Below are 21,338 nucleotides of genomic sequence, written 5' to 3'. Positions count from 1 at the left end.
TTTTATTTGTGATAAAAGAAGATTTAATCACAGAACTAATTGGTTTTCAGTTACTTCACACATCAGGCAGGGAAAAAAATCATTTTGATAATCTAATGATACACAGCAGGAAGAACATAAGGTTCTTTTCATTAACAAGCCATTGAAATCTCCGTGTTCCCAAATTGCAAACTGAGCTTCAGAAAATGGCTTTGCTTAATTAAAGAAGCAAAATAATTTTTTATGTTAATTCATTTCACTTTTGACAATTATCCAAAACACCTTTGATGCTTTATGATTCCAGAACTGTTGTAATGAAAAAAAAAAAAAAAAACAACAACCCAGTGACTTCAGTTCTCACTTGTATTTGCAAAATGAGCAGAATTGGTCCAGCTGTCTGGTTACTATCAATGCAACAAGTGTTTCAATACATTTTCTACATATTTTGATCTTAAAATTGCATCTTAAAAAAAAAAAAAAGACCCAAAAAAGGCAAACAACAACAACAAGAAAAAAAAAGAATCAACAAACTGCCGTCCAAGGCTTAATGAGTCATTTTCCTTTTATGTGCTGTATAAAACAGAAGAGGTTCTCACAAACTGTTGATGTGAAAATATTGCAGTTTAGGCCGTGCTATTGTTCAGTGTCGTGTTAGTCCCTTTAGAAATGTGCAAATGCAACATATAAGTTTCTCTCAGAACTATAAAACCTTCTGTTAGTACAGGTTTACAGTTGTGCCATAGGGAAGCAATATCTGCCTGAGCGCGTTTTCCTCCAGATCCTCTACTGATCTTATTTTTCATCCCAACCATGGGATTAAGGAGAGTAACAACAGCATCACAGGAGTGCATATAAGGTTAAAACTAACCTTTGGCTGGCTTTAAACAGGGGCTTTCAACATTTCCTTATGGTCTTTCTATGCAGCTATTGACAATGCAGGTGATTGTCTGCTATTCAGACATGGCAAGAAAGAGCAAGTTAGCTTTTTGTAGGTTCGTCCTCGCTGAACAGGAGATGGAATGAGTTTTTTCCTCTCAAAGACACTGTTCTAAGAGGGACTTCACCTTTCTGAGTCTTTCTCCATGAAACCCACCAGACAATTCTGAGAAGCTATGGGCTTTTCAGGCATTTACCTTCTGCATGTACTTAAGCTGCTTTCCTGGCAATGTCTTCTTGTCTATTGGAAAGCAGGTGAATGGAAAAAGGGGAACTGCTTCAATTCCAGGACAAGAAAGACCAACGTTATAATAAGGTGTAAATATTTCAGTGATTAAATTAGTACCCCAATATTGCCATTGATTGGAAGCAGCCTTGAAGATAAAAACGTATCTAAATGTTTGCAAGACAAATATACGTTAAAGCATAGCAGTGGCTGGAAAGGGAATAACTGGAAATTTCTTAGATCTCTTGTGCATGACAGTACAGAATTTAACTGTGTGTTTGGTAGAAATATAAAGAATTTGTCCTTAAAAACATCAGGCAACTGCTCTGTGTGTATGTGTAATTTGTATTGTCCAGGTGAATGCATATATCTAGTCTGTCACGGTGAACAATTTCAAGAATTCATGAGATACAGTAAGACCATGAAATGCCATCAGTTGGCTTAAAATCTTAGTGCACGGCTGCTTTAGGTCCTTGATTCTTGTGTGGGATATTTTGTGGACAGGGTAGGGTAAACAGGGAGGTGGGAGAGAGCAGTCTTCTCCCTCAAGGAGGGTGATGCTATGCAAGCACTTACAGGCCTTTTTCTCTGTCCTTATGCTTCATGTACTACCTTATCAACTCTATAGCAATCACAGTCTTTGTAAGCTCACTCTTGTTTTCACTTTTTGCTCCAGGTATCCTCATCATGATGTCCATGTGTAACGAAGTGCACGTATATGAATACATCCCCTCAGTCCGACAGACTGACCTATGTCACTACCATGAACTCTACTACGATGCAGCTTGTACCTTAGGGGCTTATCACCCGCTGCTTTATGAGAAGCTGTTGGTGCAGAGGATGAACAAAGGTTTGCAGGATGATCTGTATCGGAAGGGAAAGGTCATTTTGCCGGGGTTCAAGTCTGTCAAATGCCCAGAACGAAATAATTTCCCACCCTTGTAGAAGAGAGTCCTTCACAAACAATGTGCAATAAGGTACTACTGTCGTACTATAAACAAGGAGAGAATACTTGAAAAATGTATCTTAGACCAATCCAGTCTTGAGTCTATAAATTGTAATTAAGTAGCAGGCACGAGAAATACTTCTTTTCTGAGCCTGAGTATTTATTACTGCTTTGCAAATAGTTAAAGAAAAAGAAAACAAAAAGCTTAGCTTACAAAAGGTGCAGAGGACATACTTAGACCGAAATATAATGTATTGTTGTGGGTGTGACCGTCAGAATTTGTCAGTGGTCCCTTATGCCACATATGCTAGATTGTAACTTTTCTTTTTTAAATGAACTTATTTAACTGTTAAATCTGGCATTGTGAAGCAGCCTGCATCACTCATGTGCAGAGCTGCCAGTTGAACAATGCAGCATTTCTCATGGCTCCATGGGATTTTCACACTCTCCAAGAATGAAGTAATTGCTACTCTGAGCTGAATATTCACTGATTAGAAGAGTCTTTTAATTCTTATTCGTACACTGGTTCACTTGCAGGCTTCCCACTGTACAGGAGGCCTTATGGTAGCTATGAAGTCAGTGCAGATGGAGATGGCAGAACAAGCAGCTAAACCAGTTAAACCACTGGATGTACCCTTGGTGTCACATCCCATTGCTCACCGTGAGTGGAGCAGAGGGAAAAGAGAAGTTTCTCATTTCTGTAGAAAGCAATGAACATATTGATAGCCTATTCAGAAAAAGATTCTCCCTGAGAGGTCTACAAAGAGGGTGTAATAGGGAAATTATGCCTTCCCTCACTACACGCAGATAAAAACTATCCAGAGAAAGCCAAGGGAGTCTGCATAGCAAACACAGGTTGCACTGGAAGCAAAGATAGCACTGAGGATTATAGACATCATTTGTTAGGTATTTCACTGTGATTAAAATCAAATTCATTTGCTCACAAGTTGCCGCTTTTAAGAAAATATGGGAGTTGTCTGAAAAAAGAGGAGGATATCTGCATGTTTTTACTGGATATTTGAAAAGCTGTGTGCCAGAGAAGCTTTAATGCCTGCAAAAAAAACCTGACCGTGGACAGCATATGGAGATAATTTAATATTTTCCTTCATAACACACAATGAGAACATTCTCTAAGGCAATTCTGAAGATCGACCTGAACACTAAGACATCCAAAACATAAAGGCTTCAGTTTCAGATTGCCTCCTGAGTGGCAGGAGGATTTTTGTGTGCTGCTTTTCTTTCCATTGGTGGTGGTGGTGTTTTTTTTCACGTGGCTATACCCTTCCCATAGATCGAGTTGAGTAGAAAGGTATGTTCAGAAAAACACAGCTGTATCCTCTTCATGTCCATTCAGTGAACAGGCAGACAGTACAAAGAGGCCATGAAAAGAGCAGCTGAGAGATTGTGTTGGAAAGTATCTTTTGTGTTTTGTGTTATGCAACAGTAAGACAGAAAGTGTGCAAATGGTGTGAATGACTATTTCCACTTTGACAACAGTGTAAGCATCATCACAGAGTCTTTTTTTTTTTCTCTCTGCTCTTTGGCTCTGATGATTTTTCCTCCTCAAAGAGAGGAACATATCTTACATAGGGCTTAGCTTTCTTTTCCTGTGTAGCTTCTTAATTTGGGCCTTGTGGTCCTCTAAGATTCTTCTCACTGACAGGAAATATATCCAGATGGTCTAAAAACTTTACTTCTACATTGTCCATGTAATTATGTCCATAAATCATTCTGGTGTATATCAAAAGGAACAGATTTTATTTATATTAGCTTTAGACTCTGGATATATTGGCTACTGATGTATGTCAACAACTTTTATTCTTACTAACATTGTTATTTAATCTTGTGGAGGATAGATAACCTACTGTTCTATTTTTCCCTATATTTGGTAAGGTGCTTGCAAAACATTTGAAGTCTGAGTACTACCGAATATACCTGCCTATCCAGCACGTTGGGTTAGCTGCCACGTATGTGTAATGGAAGGGAGATGGTTACTTTTCTAGAACTTGTAACTATGCTACCTTCTGTAAGCAGGAAAGTTCTGAAAAAAGCATACCACTTTGGTCTGCAACCACTAACCTCCAACTCTGACTTCCATTAAGAAAAATACTAACTGCATTACTCAGCTGCCCACAGCAAGATTATGTTGTATTACTCCCTCAGTAATTTGTCCACATAGCTGTTGTACAGAACAAGGTGGTTTTTGCAGAGTTCCATGCAACAAGTGCTAGCATACCTACTTAATACATCATTTAAGTAATGATGTAGAACCAGGTCTGAGACATCAGAAAACAAGCGGTATATTTTCAGTTCACTGGACTTTGCACATTTAAGGCCTTACAGCAGACTTTTTATTTTTTTCTTTGCTGGTATGCTGACACTCTTTAACCTTTGGAGATATTTGTGCAACTGTTTCCAGGAGAATTCTGACTTATACAGCAGTCACTGCTCCTCCATAAATGCAGTGTGTATGCTGTGGCACCATCACCTCAGAAGATGCCACAGAGCTGTTCTGCTGGCATTTAGTTGCTTTGCAAAGGCAGAAGACCAATTGTGATGCCCATCTTCTTGAAAACCCAAGGATCCCTAGAGTGGCTTTGTAGCACTGATTTCCACTGTGATTTTGCATTGGTCTGCCTGTTCAAACAGCTGAAGGATGTTCAGAGGTGCTGCTGTCACCAGTGCTCACACTCTCTGTGGTTTTGGCATTAGTGGCATTCATAGGAGCCCACCAAGTATTTTTTGCATTTATGGGCATTTCACTGTCCCTCACAAGGGCAAAGATCCAGTCAACTTGAATCAATGAGTGTGTAGTAACACTGAATCCGTGTGTCTTTTAATAACAGTGATGCGTGAGAGTGCTGTTTATAGATACTTACTAAATGTAGACAGTGTGAAAGGAAATGCATTTTCCCACCCAGATCACAGGATTTCTGGAAGTAGGTGTAGGCATGGCTTCATAGCTCTCCCGTGTGGCTATTGCACGCCAACGGAGAGAAATGGTACCAAGACAAGGGAGGTCTGCACTGACTCAGCTCTTGACACATGCCATCAGCAAAGCAAGCACCTCTGTTAGTTGGTGTCTGAGCTCGCTTCACACTTGGTACAATGATGCAGGTTTCAAATTTATGGAGTTTTACTGCCAAACCGGAATAAATAGCCTTCAAAAGCCAGAGAGCCCCTTTTCTGTGCCCTGGTACTGTGGACAAAAGTTGCACTCACCTGAAACTAAGCAGAAACACAGCAGCATCTTAAGTAAACGTACTGAGTTTATGTTGAATTTCATTAAGCTCAACTGTGAATTCTTTAGCCTTTCTGACCTGTGGTGCTCTACCATTTTAGGCGCTCAACCTTTGAATGGTTAAGTCAAGGTATTCTTCTGTTTATTAAAGAAAAGTTATGACAGGTTTTGCCTCATTGTGGGCCAAAATCTTCCTGCTATACATAAATTACTAATTGTTCCATTCCTTTACAGTTCTAAAGCTTACCTGGGCATAAACTCGGTTCAGATCCGTTTAAATCTTAATTAAACTACTTATTCTTTTTATTTTTATTTTTATTTTTATTTTTATTTTATTTATTTATTTTTTTTACCTCACTGTGCAGTTTCATGCTAGAGAAACTCTAGTTAAGTTGAGGAAATTACAATGATAAAATAAATGTAACCTTGAGAGAGAAAGAATTTGTTTACACACTGTGATCTGCGATCTCCCTGTCGAGATTAAGCTGAATCACTGTCTTTGGTCAGGATACTTTCTTTGGTGAAAACATCCAAATTCTGGATCTTGTTCTTGTCGACCTCTTGGCAAAGTCAACAAAACCAGGAGAGCGTTTTACTATAATGAAGGGTTGTATCAGTATACACTAAGTGGTTTCACGGGCTGAGCGTTCTCATTTTAGAGATGGATTGAACCAAGTAGTTCCAAAGACTGATAGACCAGTCCAATTCATAGTGATTTTTTCATTCCCTTCCTCCTCAGCAGTTAAGGATGGAGAATGCCACTTGAACAGTGACACAGATGTACCATGAAAGGAATATCAAACTCATAGACTGCAAAAATAAATGGGTCCTCTTTTTCCTGACATGCTTTTTAAAGTTGACACGTATTAAATAAATGAAATTGCTTTTTGAAGTAGGTGATTCAGAAACCTGTAGTTGGAGCACCCGGCTGTTTCCTGGGAGCTATCCTCTCTCCCACACAGAAGGAGGATACCTGATTTAACTGTTTGAAATTTAAAGTAGCCCATGTCTGGGCATGCCTGCATCATTAAATGAGTTTTGACACTGCAAATTTCTTCTCTCTGGCTTAGTGATCAGATTCAGAGTTTTGTTCTTGAAATACGAGTTGTGTGTAAAAGCCTTACATTTACCCGTATCGTCGCATCACTCTTACACTACGTAGTCATTGAACTATTCAAATATAGACTGTGTACTTTTTTAATAGCTTTGAGAATTATTTTGTATGATGATTTTTTTAAATGAATGTGTACTCTAATAACAAAGCTTAAGATTTTACAGGAGTCACATTTTTAAGCAGTGTTTGTATACATTTTAACACTTTTTATATTTTCTATTATGATTTTGTATATTTTTATGTATGCACAGTGTACAGATTTTTTCCTGTAAATAAAACATTGGTTTTCATTTGTTTAAGAGTGCATGTCTTTTCATACTGGCTTGAGTGAATGACACTGAACTGCAGACAGAGAAAACAGGGAAGGTAACTGTCACTGATCTCAAATTGAAATGGGCTGACAGACTGAAAATTAGCTTTCAGTAAACTACAGAAAACAAGGGAACACTGAAAAGGCAGTTTTATTCTTAAATGTATGTGTCTACCCAAACAGATGCTCTAGCATTCCCCTGGCAAGACACACTACGCAGCTATAGCTTTGGCAGTTCATTTCTTGGGGTGTTCAAGTACTCTAAGCATGTCATGCTCTGGTGATTTGATGCTGTACTTGAAATGCTAATAAACTAAGTAAGTAGCTGTGCCATCCATTCAAGGAATCCAACATTGTGTCTTAGCAAGAATAGGCTTTTTGTTAACTATTATTTAAGTGAAAAACAACTTATCAAAGGAAAGCATAGCTTGACATCCAACTTGTGACGAAATACCATATAACATGACCACTACGAGTATGCTTCCTTCCATTAAATATGTGGCATTACACTATATTGGTAGTCTTTGAACTATGTGTAAAGAACAAGCCTCAACAACAAGCCCAAGAGACAATTAAGCCATGGGAAGAGCCAAGTGTCCCTTGGACTGATGTCCCAACCACTCCTGCAAGAGTTCAGAACAATGCCCAAGAAACAGACAACCATGGGAGGGGGCCTGGTGCTGCCTTAGTTGAATTGACTGGTGTCTCATGTCTCATCCAAACCTGGAACTGAAACTGACAGATCCAAATAAGGGCTAAGCGAAACTGTCCCGTCCCTTTTTGCTTTGATAATGTAAGTAAGGGCTAGGAGAGGGCCAGCTCAGTCCTTTTTCTCCACTGCTGCTACCCCTACTTCCCGCTGCTGCTGCTTCCCCTCTTGGTTCTACACTACATGGAAAACTCCTGTTGGAAGGACCAAATCCAGGGCTGGTGATCTCTTTCCCTCTCTTTATTATTTCCTTTTTTGTCTCTTTATTTTAAAATTGTTAATGCAAGGCTCACTTCAATTCTCTGTAAAACCACACAGCTTGGGTAGATAAAATCATGGGAGAGCCAACATATGTATGATAACCATTGATCATTTTTCTCTCTTATGTACAGACCTTGAGCGTCATTTCATCTTAATTCAACCAGCGGGATTTGCAAATTTCGTCACCCCTCCTTCCTTCTTGGGTGGGATGTGACACTATCCAGTGGCTGAAATTGGGTTTTCCACCCCAGACAGTCACAGTGAGTGCATTCCTACAGTAAATCTGGTTGCACATCAGTGAAACATTAAACATTATATAGTCATCACGTAATCTCCTGGCAGCCAGTAATCATTCAGCTCCTCTTTTTTATTACACCACCTCCTGGTAGGCGACTTCAGGGGATAAACACTGTATGTCACAATTTGCAAGTAACGCTTCACAGAAAACTCAGAACACCTGGTTTCACAAGGGGATAAACTGCTGAGATGTATGGAAAAAGGATCTAACTGAAGCTTTTCAAATACTCCAGCTTTGCTTTTACTGGGCTTTCTTTTTTCATCAAAAAACTTCCTAAAAACACAAAAAATCTAAGATCACTGTCTTCCATATGATAAAATGCTCAGTAAATTTTATTGTCTGTGACAAGGGAGAGGATATTCTAGTCTCAGCATGTTCCACGTGCATACAAACTAGTGTATCAGTAGGTGGTTAAAACCCAAGAACTACATAGTTTTGGGTACAGCAAGTATCTTACTGTACTCCCTGTTCTTTAGCAGTGACAGTTGTGGAAGAGGTGTGACACTATATCTCTGATAGGATTTCAAGTAACTTCATGGGCAACATGTTTTCAAGTTTCAGCCCCCAAACCAGACTTCACCTTTCTGAACAATGTATTTTTGAAGGAGGCACCTTTTATATTTATTCACAGAAATCAGTGATGTTCCACTTGAGCAGCTCAAAGGAGCGTGGCTCTGACACGCAGAACTTCACACAGGCATTTTGATCTGTTCCTATCTATTGCCAGCTTGCCTGCTGTGATGTGACTGAAAGACACATCTTAGAGGATGATTGCTCCAACTCGCTGTCTTGACTGCAGCGTGCACCTGTTAGTCAGTTACACAAAGCTATGGAGGAGCCAGTATTTTGCTATAATCACACCTACCACCTGCTGCAATGAACAGCACCTGTGACTATGATTAAGCAGTATTTTACTGTAGGCCAGCATCATCAATCAGGATGAACAGTTATATGGGTAGTCCACTAGCACTTGTTTCCCTTTCATCATCTTGATCTTTTCAAGGTAACTGATGAGTGATAATTTGATCGTTTCATCAGAGTAGTATGGATGTATCTGCTGCACCCTAAAATCTACCTGAGTCTATTCAATGTGCATCTCTTTCTTCTAGATAAATAGATAGATTCCACTTTCTTACAGTGGCAGTTTACTGCAGATAGTGCATTTGAAAATGATTAGTGCACTTTTGTGGAAGTTAAGTGCGGTCTGAGCTCAAGCTTCATGCATTGCTACCCAAAGCAAGTTAGAAATGCATGTCCTGTTTCTTTTTGCTAAGAATATGCTAATATTCAAGTAAATTCATATTAAGTTTGATGTATAAGAATGCATTAAGTTCACAAGGAGTTAGTTGTAATGCAGTAATATGGTGGGTTCTTCCCAGAGACAGAACTGCCACTAGAGAAATGACAGCACACATAGTTTGTGACAAATAACTGTGGGGGGGGATCTCTAGCTGGGGAAATCTCTGGGATCTTAAAAGTTGCATGAGTGAGGAAAGGAATCTGGGGGAAGGATGTGGGAGAAGCAAGCACTGATGAAACCCTGCAAGGAAAGAGAGAGAGAGAATCACAGAATTGTAGAGGTTGGAAGGAATCTCTGGACATCGCTCTGGATGACCAATCCCTTGCTAAAGCAGGTTCCCTACAGCAGGTTGCACAGGAAAGCATCCAGGTGGGTTTTGAGCAGTTCCAGAGAAGGAGACTCCACAACCTCTCTGGGCAGATCTGTTGCCCACTAAGTATTTCTTTTCTCATGTTCATATGAAATTTCCTATGTTCCAGACTGTGCCCATTACTCCTCTCTTTCCTGTTGCTGAGCACCACTGAAAGGTGCCTGTCCCCATTCCCTTGACTCCCACCCATTAGGTATGTATAAGAATTCACAAGATCTCCTCTGTTTTCTCTTCTCCAAGCTGAAAAGCCCCACATCTCTCAGACTTTCCTCCAGAACCCTCACCAACTTGGTGGCCTTCCACTGGACTGTCTCCATCAGTTTCCTGTCTTTCTTGAACTGAGGATCACAGAACTGGACACAGTACTCCAGTAGTACTCCACTAAGTGTGTTTTGGCTATTTGTTTTCTTCTTTTTTATAGCACATTTTTTTTAGGGAGGAACCCAACTCATTTGTTGCTCTTGCTGCTGCCAGGCTTAGTGCTGTGGGATGTAATTTTAAAATGATCAACAAAGGTAGAGTAATAAACTTTAATTGACTTGTTCTGTGGCTCCCATGAATTAAATTTAGTAAAATCTAATGCCAGCAGAGTTAGCAGCTCATTGCTACACTCTGAAAAACCTCCTCCACGTGCTTCTACTTATCTCTATAATAACTGAAGTAAGAAAGCTCATTTCCTCTGGCAACCTGTTTCTGTGCATAGACAAATGCAGATCAAATATCCTATTGGTTGCAGCATGCTGACAGGTAAGGGATAATTGTTGTAGCCATGGCTTCTTATACACTTCCAAGAAGACTCCAGAAACCCTGAGGGGCTCAGGAGGGCAGGCAATAGATATCACATCTGCCTTGGTTTTATGAGAGCAGCCAGAGGGGAAAATTGCTGCTAGTGCTGACTCTAAGCTGTCAGCTGCTGTTAATTGCCTTGCTCCAAGTCATCTGGCTGTGATTGCACTTCATTATTATAATATCTTTCTGTCCTGCCTTCCAAACAGCATCCCTTTCCAGAATCAATCCTGCAGTGCTGCTGCATACGGTGTGCTAGCCAAATCCTCACTATTACCACCATGAGCAGCAGGCACAACTTCTGTGTGGGTGAGGTGCCAAGGGAAAATAGAAGGAGGCTGGGAGCTTCTGGATTGTTTTCTATAAAGATGGAAGTCTTGTCAGTGTAGATCCATTACTCTTACAGTAGTTCAACTAGACACTCCTTAAATATGCCTCAAGAGTTCACGACTTGTAGATTGCTTCATGTTTTGTAGACTGAGATGGAGTTCCTGGTCAAAAGTATTTACGACCTCCACTAAGACAAACAATAGGAGGGATTTTTTGGCTTGTGATACATAACGTACCTTTTCTACAAACTAAAAACTCCTGTGGTCTACCCATAAGCCCAGTATTTCTGCCAATAATGCATATGAGCCAGGAGGCATATAGGACAGACAACCATGAAGGAAAGGTGAGAAAAGTCTTGTTTAGGGCCCATTTCCAAGTCTGCTTTTTCAGAAGAGAGGTCAGGAAGCTTAAGTATTCTGCTGGATCAAGTGACCCTATTTTTCTTCCCTCATAAAATGTCTCCCCAGAGGTGCTGTGTCATTTTCCAGTAACTTTCAGTGCTTCTACACAAATGAAATTATGAGCTATCCAGTAGACCTAATTTAGACTTTAAAAATGCATGGGGCTGAACAGAGGTATCAGGCCATTAGGCAGTTTAATGAGCAGCTGAAGCATCCCAAGAACAGTAGAGACAAGAAGAAAACAAATCAATAACCTGTTACCAAAACAACGCTAACAAAGTTGTTCCACAGTACAAGAGCAGAGAAATGCAGAAGAGCAAAAGCAAAAGAGCACAGCTCAGTGTTTGAGAAATATTACCTTATTTTCGTAGATATAGCACACTATTCAATTAATTCCCTGTTAAAAGTACTCTGGAGGTAAGTCCTCGTGTAACATGCACTCTCATAAAGTGAACAAAATCAGAGACCAAAGCTGCAGGAATTATAACTGGTGATTAATAGTTATTTTGTGTGAGGAAACAAATTTAGAGAAACTTTTGTATCTTCAGTGTAACAAGCACGACTTCTGAATTTCCAGAAGTCTGGCCATGTGCTTGAAAGCTCTGCACAAAGAACACTGCTATGTTTTCACTGCACATTGCTTTAAGAGAGAACTGATGCTTTCAACAGGGTTTATTCCCGCAGATAAAAAAGACCGATTGTCATATTTATTTCAAGCTAGCTCTTCAGTGCCCTTAAATAGAGCTACTAAAACACATACAATATACAAAATGGCAGTGCATGCGAAGTTATTTCCTCCTATCTTAAGGAGCTTAAGGAAGAAGATTTTCCTAAAGCAACATGAGAAAGGAAAAAAAAAAAAAAAAAAAAAAAAAAAAGAACAGGCAAAGAGCCTTAGTGAACAGCAAGTATTCTGCCACTATTTTCTCATTTCAGTAAGTCAGAATTGTTTAAGGCTTCGCAGTATGATTGATGGATCTTGACTGACAGAGGAAGAAGTAAATTTACCAGTCCCTAAAGTAACATTATGCTTCATGAGAAGAAATGAAGGGTCTGTTACTACTGTAATATGTGATGAGTGATTCCAGGTCATTTTGAAATAGCTCTCATTTTGCTGAAAGTTCAAAACATAACAACAACAAAAATAAAGTGTTTTGTCTCTTTAAAAATGTATGTGTTTACTTCGTCATCACCAATATCTCTCCTGCTTTCCTCATTTCCTCTTGTATTTTCAGTTCTTCACCCATGCACTCTGGATCAGTCCACAAGGCTGAATAAAAAGATTCCAACCAGCTGTGATGGACTTAGATGGATATGTTTCTGACCCAGTTCTGAACAAATGATTGTAAAATTGTGACTTTATTGTCTTTTCATTGCTCTTGGTTCTGAGCACTCTGCCCTTAGCCATAGTCAAGTCGTAGTCATAGTCATAGTATACAAAACATGTTTAGGGAAAAGAGCTCGTCCAGGTATATCTTAGAGAGCTCAACTTAGTTTGAAACCAAGAACACACATGGAAATTCAAATCCCTAATTTTCATTAGATTATTTTTGTAGCATCATCTCATTGTCACCTTCCCTTGTAAATCACTCAGGATCTTTTTGCTTGAGTCTGTGTCACTGTGTGACATTCTGCTAATACAGACAGACACACAAAACATACATATTAATAGCTGTACCCCATATAGCAGACCGCTATATATTTATCTACATCCATTTCTGAAAACCTGTTTGTAATTTTAGTATTTTAATATTTTTTAATATTTTTTAATATTTTTTTAATATTTTGTGAATTATTTAGAAGATTTTACCTAGACAAAATACATGAGATCACCTATAATTAACAATAAAGTTATATTTTAATTGTTTTATTATTTGAGTTTTTCACAGTTTTAGAAAGCTAGAAGATTCATTCGAAGAGAAAATACTAGAGGAATGCTCTATGATACCAGCGCATTGTTCATTGGAGCATTTGCTTTGATCACTGCAAACCAATGCCACAAGAATGGCCCATTGCCTACAAAACAAGGGAATAAACTGATATCAGGACCTTTGCATGGCTGCTTTTTCTGTGACTACACATTGGTAATGGCAACTGGACATATTCATGATCACTGGCATTTGCACAGTATTGAGGACGCTGTCTACTCTTGAGCATTAGATTTGTTATGTACAAACAAAAGCATGAAAGATGCTTGTAACTCTTCACCTTTGACATCAGAAGAATGAAGAGCCTTGATCATTATTGCAAACTAAAAGAGCTAAACTGGTTTAGCCCAGCAGTATGAAGACAGAAATCATTTGATTGTTATATCTGAGAATGAAGACTACTACCAGAGAATGAGAGTTACTGAGTAAATCAGGAAAAAGGGATTATAAAGTGGCTATAAATAAATCTAGTTTGGAAGCTAGTGGATGAACCATCGGAGGAATAAAAAGTTCTGCAACTGCTTCTACTTCAAGAGTCAAGGAACTTCGACTTGTTTTCATTTGGACACTGCCAAATTGCTGAATTGGATTAAATGATGCAGTTTAAAGTGAAAAGGGACTTAATCTAAAGAAATATACAGACATGGTAGACTTTTGTATTTTATGCTGCTTTTTCTATACTGTGAAAGCCATTATTTCCTCGATTATGGTGGCTTCTTTGCCCTAAAAGGAGAAGGACATCATGGAGAAATCATAAAGTTCTACAGACTTGAATTAGACTCGCCATGCAAGTTCACGAGATTTTGAGCACTAATGTAACCTTACATCCTGAAATTTCTCCTTATGCAAAACTAGGATGATGATCATCACCTGCTTTACAAGGATAATGAGAATTAAATAAATTAATTGAATATTTGTTTGGAAGAAGTTACATAAATGCTGAGAAAAATATGATTAATACATATTTTTCTTTTTTCTCTTCATCATCTTAATCTGAAATTATTGTCTGAACTGCTATCTGGATACGCGACTACAAAGATATACCTGGTAGACACAGTAAAACACTAAGAAGTAATGTCAGCTGACATATGAAATGTACAAAAATTTCATAGTCTGAATAAAATTTTACTATTACACCACAGCCAGATCACAAGAAATCATTCAGTGATCAAACAGGAGAGATAAATAAGAAGTTCTTTTACCTCCAGGTTTGTACGTATTTTTTCAAATCTTTGCCATCTGTTGAATTTCATCATCTTCAGAAAGTAGCTGAAGTCTTTGTTTGTGCAAACCATTGCATTGCATTACAGTTTCTGTTTTCTTCACCTGATCTGTGCCTGTGTTCATCTTTAAAATGACAGGCAGCAGAGAATGCATATCTGGAGGCCTATTTGTAAAATATGGACATTAGAGAGAAGTAGAAGCACTAGAATGAACAAGGAGAAATCTGAGGCTAAATTAATGCTTGATCTCAGACAGACCAATGCATGGGCTACAGTTCACTCTGATTCTTGACCTATGGCTGTGGCTGAGAGTATTGCAACAGAAGTTCCCATAATACCTCTTCTGTGTCAGCAGTGCTGACTGGTGGTGTTATTTGACCAACAGCTCAAGTTCAGTCTACCTATAGACCCTGTACAGCTTTGCAGGACTTTGTTTGTACAGACCAAACCTGGAAATCAGTTGAGAAAAAGATACCCAACTTTCAAGTGCTTACATCTAACTTCTAGATCACCCTGAAATAATGGCAGGTTCAAACCATCATGGTGATTAATACCTTATCCATTTTTTCCTGCATTTCCCTTAGCACTGACTGACCTGTTGACCATTCAGACCCTCCTTGGAGACAAAGATGTACATGAAGATAGCAAGGAAGTAGTGACTTGTTTGAGTTTCTGTTGGTGTATACTTGCAAGAACAAACAGGATACTAATGATTACCTTGCATGTAAGAATCTTCCTACCTTTTGTTTAGGTGTGAGTATGCCACAGTCCTTGCTTAAAAGTCATCTCTGGATATTGTAATCCTCCATTTAGCTCTTCAGGTTTGATTTTCTGGTTGCTAGTGTGTGAAAATGAGTGATTTTAAATGTTAACCCGAAACTCCCAGTTCAACTGCAGTTTGCTTGTGACAGATAAGATTAAACAATTTGACAGAAGCAGTCTTCCTGTAGCACAGAATTTCAGAAATGTAACCACACATTATCATTGAATCTTTAAACAGTTCATTGTTTTATTCCATTTGTAAAGTGTCAGTGACCTTGGAGTCCAAACCTTTATCTACAGGTATTTCCTTGCTATCTGCCAAGGAGGTACCAATGTTAATCTCCTTTCATAAAATCAGTTATCTGATTTCCTGGACTTATCAGAGCTATCAGGAGAGAGCTGAGCCTACTCTCCCTTCTTTCCAAGCTAATTTCAATGAAAATGCACTAGAGTGGATGTGACCTAACAAGTTTAGATTTCAACTGCATTTTTATTTTGAAATCTGAGTCATCCAAAGGGATCACAGTTTTTACCTGTTGCAGTTTACCCATATCATACCTTTATTCTAAATGACAATGGTAACTTAAACCTCTGAAGAGATGTTTTAGTCAAAGCTTACAGAATACATGAAAGAGACAGGAAAAGACCTAGTAAGTCATTTTCTATAACCCTCGCTCTCTCTTTCTGCACTACTTATCATTTCAAATTTGACTTCAGCCTAAACTCCTTTGGAGTCTCCTCCTTTTTCCTTTTCTCAGATACATCTTTGCTTTTGCAGAGTGGGTATGGACTACAAAGGGATCCTACTGTCTTTGCTACAAACTCTACCCATTGTATTTCCCATAGCTGTTCTAATCTATTCATTACCTTTGTCTAAAGTGGAGCTCTTTCTGTTCCTGTGAAACCGCATGTTTCTCCAGCACTATGAAAAAAGCAATACAGGAATGAAAGCAACATACTGGTTGATGTTTAAGATGATACATAAGGTAAAGAGATATTACTACCTGATGTGGTTTAACTCAGCAGGCAGCTCAGCATTGCACAGAAATTATCTCACTTTGCCTAAGTGAGAGATCTTATAATGGAACAGTCGAATAGTTTAGGTTGGGAAAGACCTCTCAGATCACTTAGTCCAACTGTCAGCCCATCCCCACCACACCCACTGACCATGTCTCTCAGTGCCACAGCTGAGATAAGGATAGTTCAACAGTATAAAAGAAAAACAAAATGTAACAACAAAGAAAGGAATAAAAATCAAGCAATGTGCAATGTCAGCTGGCCAAAGCCCAACCAGTCCATCAGGAACAGTAGCCCCTCCAGCCAACACTCCTCAGTTTTATTGCTGAGAACAGCCATATGGAATGGAATATCCCTTTGACCAATTCAGGTCAGCTGTCCAGGTTCTGCCCTTTCACAATTCCTGATGCTGCCCCAGCTCCCTCTGTTGACAGGGCAGTAAAAGAAGCTGAAATGTTGGCTCTGTGCAGCACTGCTCAGACACAACAGTGTGTTATCAACAGCATTCTCATCCTAAATCCAGAACACAGCACCATATCAGCTACTGGAAAGAAAGCTAACTGTCCCAGACAAAACCAGGACATTGCCCTTCACTTTCTATGCCTTCCAGAAAGAATGACATCTTAAGTAGACATAATTTTTATTATGGTACTAATTATTCAAATAGACACATGCTTACTCTGTGTTTGCATTCATTTGTGTGTAGTTGTTTCCAACTTTGTTAAATATTTTACTTGCATAAGAGATGCTTTTTTACTTCTTTTCTTGTGGATCTAAGTAAGAAAGTCCAAAACTCTTCTGTGATATTGAAGCTGGTCCAGACTTCAGAGAGCATCAATAGCATGGGCATCACAAGGCTGAGCTCCTGTTCATATTCAGCTGGGCTGCACCAAGAGTGCAGCCAGGGACCGCATGAAGCTGGTGGGCTGATAAACATACTTGTGGCCCTGGTTAAACAGGTTATGTGCCTGAAATGATCATTTTGTTGCAAGCTGAAAGAGAAATACCTGCAGTAATTTTGAACTCACTGTGTGAAATGCAGTTGTACCTCATGACAGCAGTGAAAGTGCCCTTGAGACCTCTCTTCAGTTTGTCTCTCAACTATAAAAAAAATTCAGATCAATGCATGTTAGGAAAGAAATACAGTCAAAAAACTTCTGAACCATACTGTAGTACTCTACTTAGTAAGGACTATTCTGCACTGAGGGATCATTATTGCCTTGGCTCATTTTTGACTTAAGAGCTTGGGTGTGCAATTCTTTTTAGACAAAAACTCTCTGTTTCCAGATGACAGAAAAGGTAATCAGCATCACTTTCTTATGTTCCTATTATTTATTAAGTCAGCCCAGCTAACAGTGAAGAGATAGGAAAAACAAAAAACAACAACAAAAACCAACCGATTGTATTAAAGCCTACATGAATTTTAATGAAAAATTATAGCAATTTACGGTAATAGATGTTACAGTGTGTTCACAAACTTCTAGAAGTTCACGAACTTAAACAAATGTGGTCTATTTCCAGATCTTAATAAATACATTTCAATTTGTGCATAAAATGAGTCTTGACACACAAGTGTCTCTTCATCGTATACTTTCTTTCCAGATCTGTAGTTCTGTGTTCTCATGCAGATAAAATATCTTAGTTTTCCAAAGTGAAAGAAAAAAATTGCAGCATCCATATATTCCTGTAGCTTTAAAAATGAGAAATTACCTTTTGTGGGAAATACTGAAAACTTCACATATCAAAATTGACAGTGATAATGCAGTTGTTAAGCATCCAGAGGGGAAATGTTATTATTTATTTATTTTTATGACTACCGTGTAACTCTGTTTCCCAAGGTGCATGTGCATTTTCCCCTTCTCAGTGAACAAGGTAAGGTCAAGAAAGACTGAGAACAGTCATAGAAAACATATAAAGTGCAAAAAGCTTATCCTTAAAGAAGGACTCCTTGTTCCTCATTTCAAGTTCTATGAAGAGGTGTTGGCCTGATAGTGATGCATCTGGTGTGAGTTAGGTGGTGGTGGTACAGCTTCCTGCTGCAGTCTGGGAAACGTCGAGCTTGCCACCTGACTCAAGGCCAGCCCTCTGGATGATGAGTTATCACATGCCTGATGCAGCTAAATAATGTGAAAACGCCTTTCCTTTTGTTCACAGCCCTGTTCTACTGGGGAAACATAATTTCCATGCTGGGTTAACTCCTGTTTATCACAAGATAATCCAAAGATCACAAGATTATCACAAGATTTATCACAAGATTATCCAAAGCTATTGTTCTGCTTCTTTAAAGCCTTTCAAGCAAGATGCTCCTTTCTTGAGCCCATGCACCTATTTAACATTGTGTGTATGAGCAATGAAGACATATCTGAAGATCATTCAATATGTGAGCAGTCCCAATAGAGAAACAGTGCTGTGTGCCTGAATAAGTACTCACTAGTGAGAAGCATAGTGCTGGGTCTGAGTCTTGTTGGGGAACGCTCTTAAGGCCATTATTATTTGAATCTCATTGTTCACCAGAAACATAAAAAAAAAAATAATAAAAATGAACAACAACAGCAGAAACAGAAGTCTTTCTAGTTTCTCTTTCTAGTCTTTCTCTGTTCACTCTTTCTATGTAATTTCTCCTTCAGTCAGCCCCATTCCTAGCATGATAAATTTTGAAAGGTCACAGTATTAATTATCTTCAAATGAGTGTGTATATTCTTTTCAACAACACTTCATCAAATCTGTGCAGAAAATGACAAGGCCAGCTTCTATTTTTGTAATTGCGTTGATTTTAATTCAAGAAGATAGACAGAGTAGAAATCAAACTGGTAATCAGAAAGTCCTATTCACATCTAATACATCCCATCCTTCACACTCTGCCTCCTTACTTTTGCTCAGAGGCACTTTCTGACACCAGAAATAGCACAATGATGATAACAGAGTTTGGGTATAGTTTTGGTTTTTTTTTCACAATTGTGAGAGGTAGAACAGTGTTAGAAGCACTAGTGTGAATTTCAGTAGTCCAGGGAGCTGTAGGTTCCCTGCCTGAGTGAAAAAATGTGTGGAAGTAACTGCTGAAATCATGTAACTAGTCAGAAGATCATTGGCCACGGTGGAGAAATGCTGTTTTACATCAACAAAGGTTATGACATTAAATCTCATCAGGGACTTCCAAGCTATACGTTGTAGAGATCCTCAAGTGATAAAGGTTTCATTCGCTTTAAATTTGGCTGTCAACAGCAATGAAGCAAATTCCTGTTTTCTGAGTGCTAACTTGAAATAATGTGAAATAGCAAATGCAGAATAGCACGATTTCAGTACATACATCTTATCCATAACATTAACCTTTCAAGCACTCAGCATTTATATCTTGCCTTTTGTATCAATAAAAGGTGAACTTCTGATATATAGCCTTAAAACCTGTGACACAGTTATGTTACCCAGCTAATGATGCCTAGTTGTCAGTGCATGTCCTCAAGTACAATTACACCAGTCAGAAAGCTTTTGGGTGTACAAGATGGGGGAAGGTCTTGTAAGTAACACAAAGAGGAGTGTCACCATGGTGAAAGAAGGTAAGTGGATCAATAATAAGGAATCTGTTCAGGGTGGCTACACTGGTGGAAATCTGGAGGCAGCACTTCAGTCTGTGACAGTTTTGTGCTTTACAGTTTTGTCAGAGAAGCTTAATGTCTTCCTGGTGTAATAAGTCCAGCAACAACCCAGCCTCAAAAGTGCATCTCTCTACTCCTGGAGAAGAGCAGCAGAAAGACAATGACACAGGCCATAACATCCCATATGAAACAGTCCCTGCCACTAGAAAGAAATCCACTATTTCCACAGCTGTGTTATCATTTCAGTTCAGCACAGAAGACAGACTAAACATTTTCATAGAGGCTTCCAGACCAGAAAGTCACTCGAAGTCTGCAAGAGAGTTAATTTAAGAGTGATCTGCAGGATGAGTATTAAGGCTGGCTCAGAGATGGGTGATTCCACAACATTCCAAATTAATTTATGACAGTGGAAGCTAACACTGTATTTGCAGTCAATCAGTGATGTTTTACAATCTTCAGAGCATGTCCCAAAGCAAAAAGGTGAGCTTATGCACAGAGAAGTAGAGATTAGGTCATATGTTCTCTGTGTATTTACACAGTGCATGAATAAATAGCCTACTCTGTTATCCTGCATCCAAAAGGACAGAACGATGGAAAACATAAGCTAGACAAATTCTATGTCGGAAAGCACCAGTGTCCTGTGACAGTTTTCAGCAAAGAATGAAGCCCAGAGAAGCTGAATACTGGGAAGGAGAACATTTTTCCTGAGATGTTAAATGTGCAGAATTGAATGGGAAAAGCTCCAAAATACCTGAGGTGCTATGAACACACTTCATATACAGGACAACGGTGTTACTATTTCTCTTGTTTTGAAAGGAAGATGAACAGATGGATGGATGTATTTTACCTTTTGTGAGTGAATCTGATTCCTGAGTTACATATAAAAAATAGTTATTTTGCTACTAATACACAATAGTAGAACAGATGAACGCTGAGAATAAACTGCAGGCATTTACAATTATTTTGGCTTTTTCAAACAAAAAGGTATTTATCCCAAATCTGAGCAAATTCTGTTTAAGAAACGATTTTGCCTTGATTTCTGCAACAGTAAGGAAGATAACTAGGAAAATAATAGAACTTGCACACTAACTACGAGCTGGCAAGAAATGAGCCACCCTCCAATACTGATTCAACTTTGCCCCTTTGCATTTTTTTGCTAAACAATGGCAGCTGTGGAACAGTAGGCAGTAGGAAACACAGGGATTATTCTGAGTTCAAAGGAGAAATCTAATACATCAGTCTTGCAAATGACTGGAGACCAAGCAGGGATACTTCTGAATCTGTTTCCAGTTTCCTGCCGTGGTGCTCCTGAATTGTGTCATGGCCTTTTCAGATCCTTTTAGAAAAACTTGCTATTTGGGATGTATTCTCTCTGTGAAGACAATGCCAGTGTGCTTGTCTTCTCTGTTATAGCCTGCTTGGGTGATGATGGCATGGTCAGATGATCTCATGGAAGTTAAAGACCTAATCTGTCAAAGAGCTCAGAGAATAAAAAAGAAAGACAAATGTTGCTTTTAGGAAATTTCCCTAAGAAGTGTAAAATGTAAGAGAAAGGAGAAAAAATATCAACTTTACTTCAGCATGGACATTTTTCAAACAAAGTTCTCT

At 38.8% G+C, this 21,338-nt stretch overlaps 2 protein-coding genes across 8 annotated transcripts in view; one reads left to right on the top strand and one right to left on the bottom strand.

Moving 5' to 3' along the window:
* Window positions 1–6,619, top strand: part of ST6GAL2 (ST6 beta-galactoside alpha-2,6-sialyltransferase 2) — a 178,642-nt gene extending 172,023 nt beyond the window's left edge. For all 7 annotated transcript variants that reach the window (XM_072360017.1, XM_072360005.1, XM_072360026.1 and 4 more), the window contains one exon: window positions 1,818–6,619. In XM_072360017.1, the coding sequence (XP_072216118.1) occupies window positions 1,818–2,086 (269 nt within the window). In that variant the 3' untranslated portion in view covers window positions 2,087–6,619. The remainder of the gene's footprint in view (window positions 1–1,817) is intronic.
* LOC140264333 (pinopsin-like) overlaps window positions 1–21,338 on the bottom strand; it is an 84,001-nt gene that overhangs the window by 502 nt on the left and 62,161 nt on the right. The window lies entirely within an intron of this gene.

This window comes from Excalfactoria chinensis, chromosome 1 (assembly GCF_039878825.1).
Source record: "Excalfactoria chinensis isolate bCotChi1 chromosome 1, bCotChi1.hap2, whole genome shotgun sequence".
Taxonomy (NCBI): domain Eukaryota; kingdom Metazoa; phylum Chordata; class Aves; order Galliformes; family Phasianidae; genus Excalfactoria; species Excalfactoria chinensis.
Note: the sequence above shows the minus strand (reverse complement) of the source record. Positions and strands in the feature narration are given on the sequence as shown.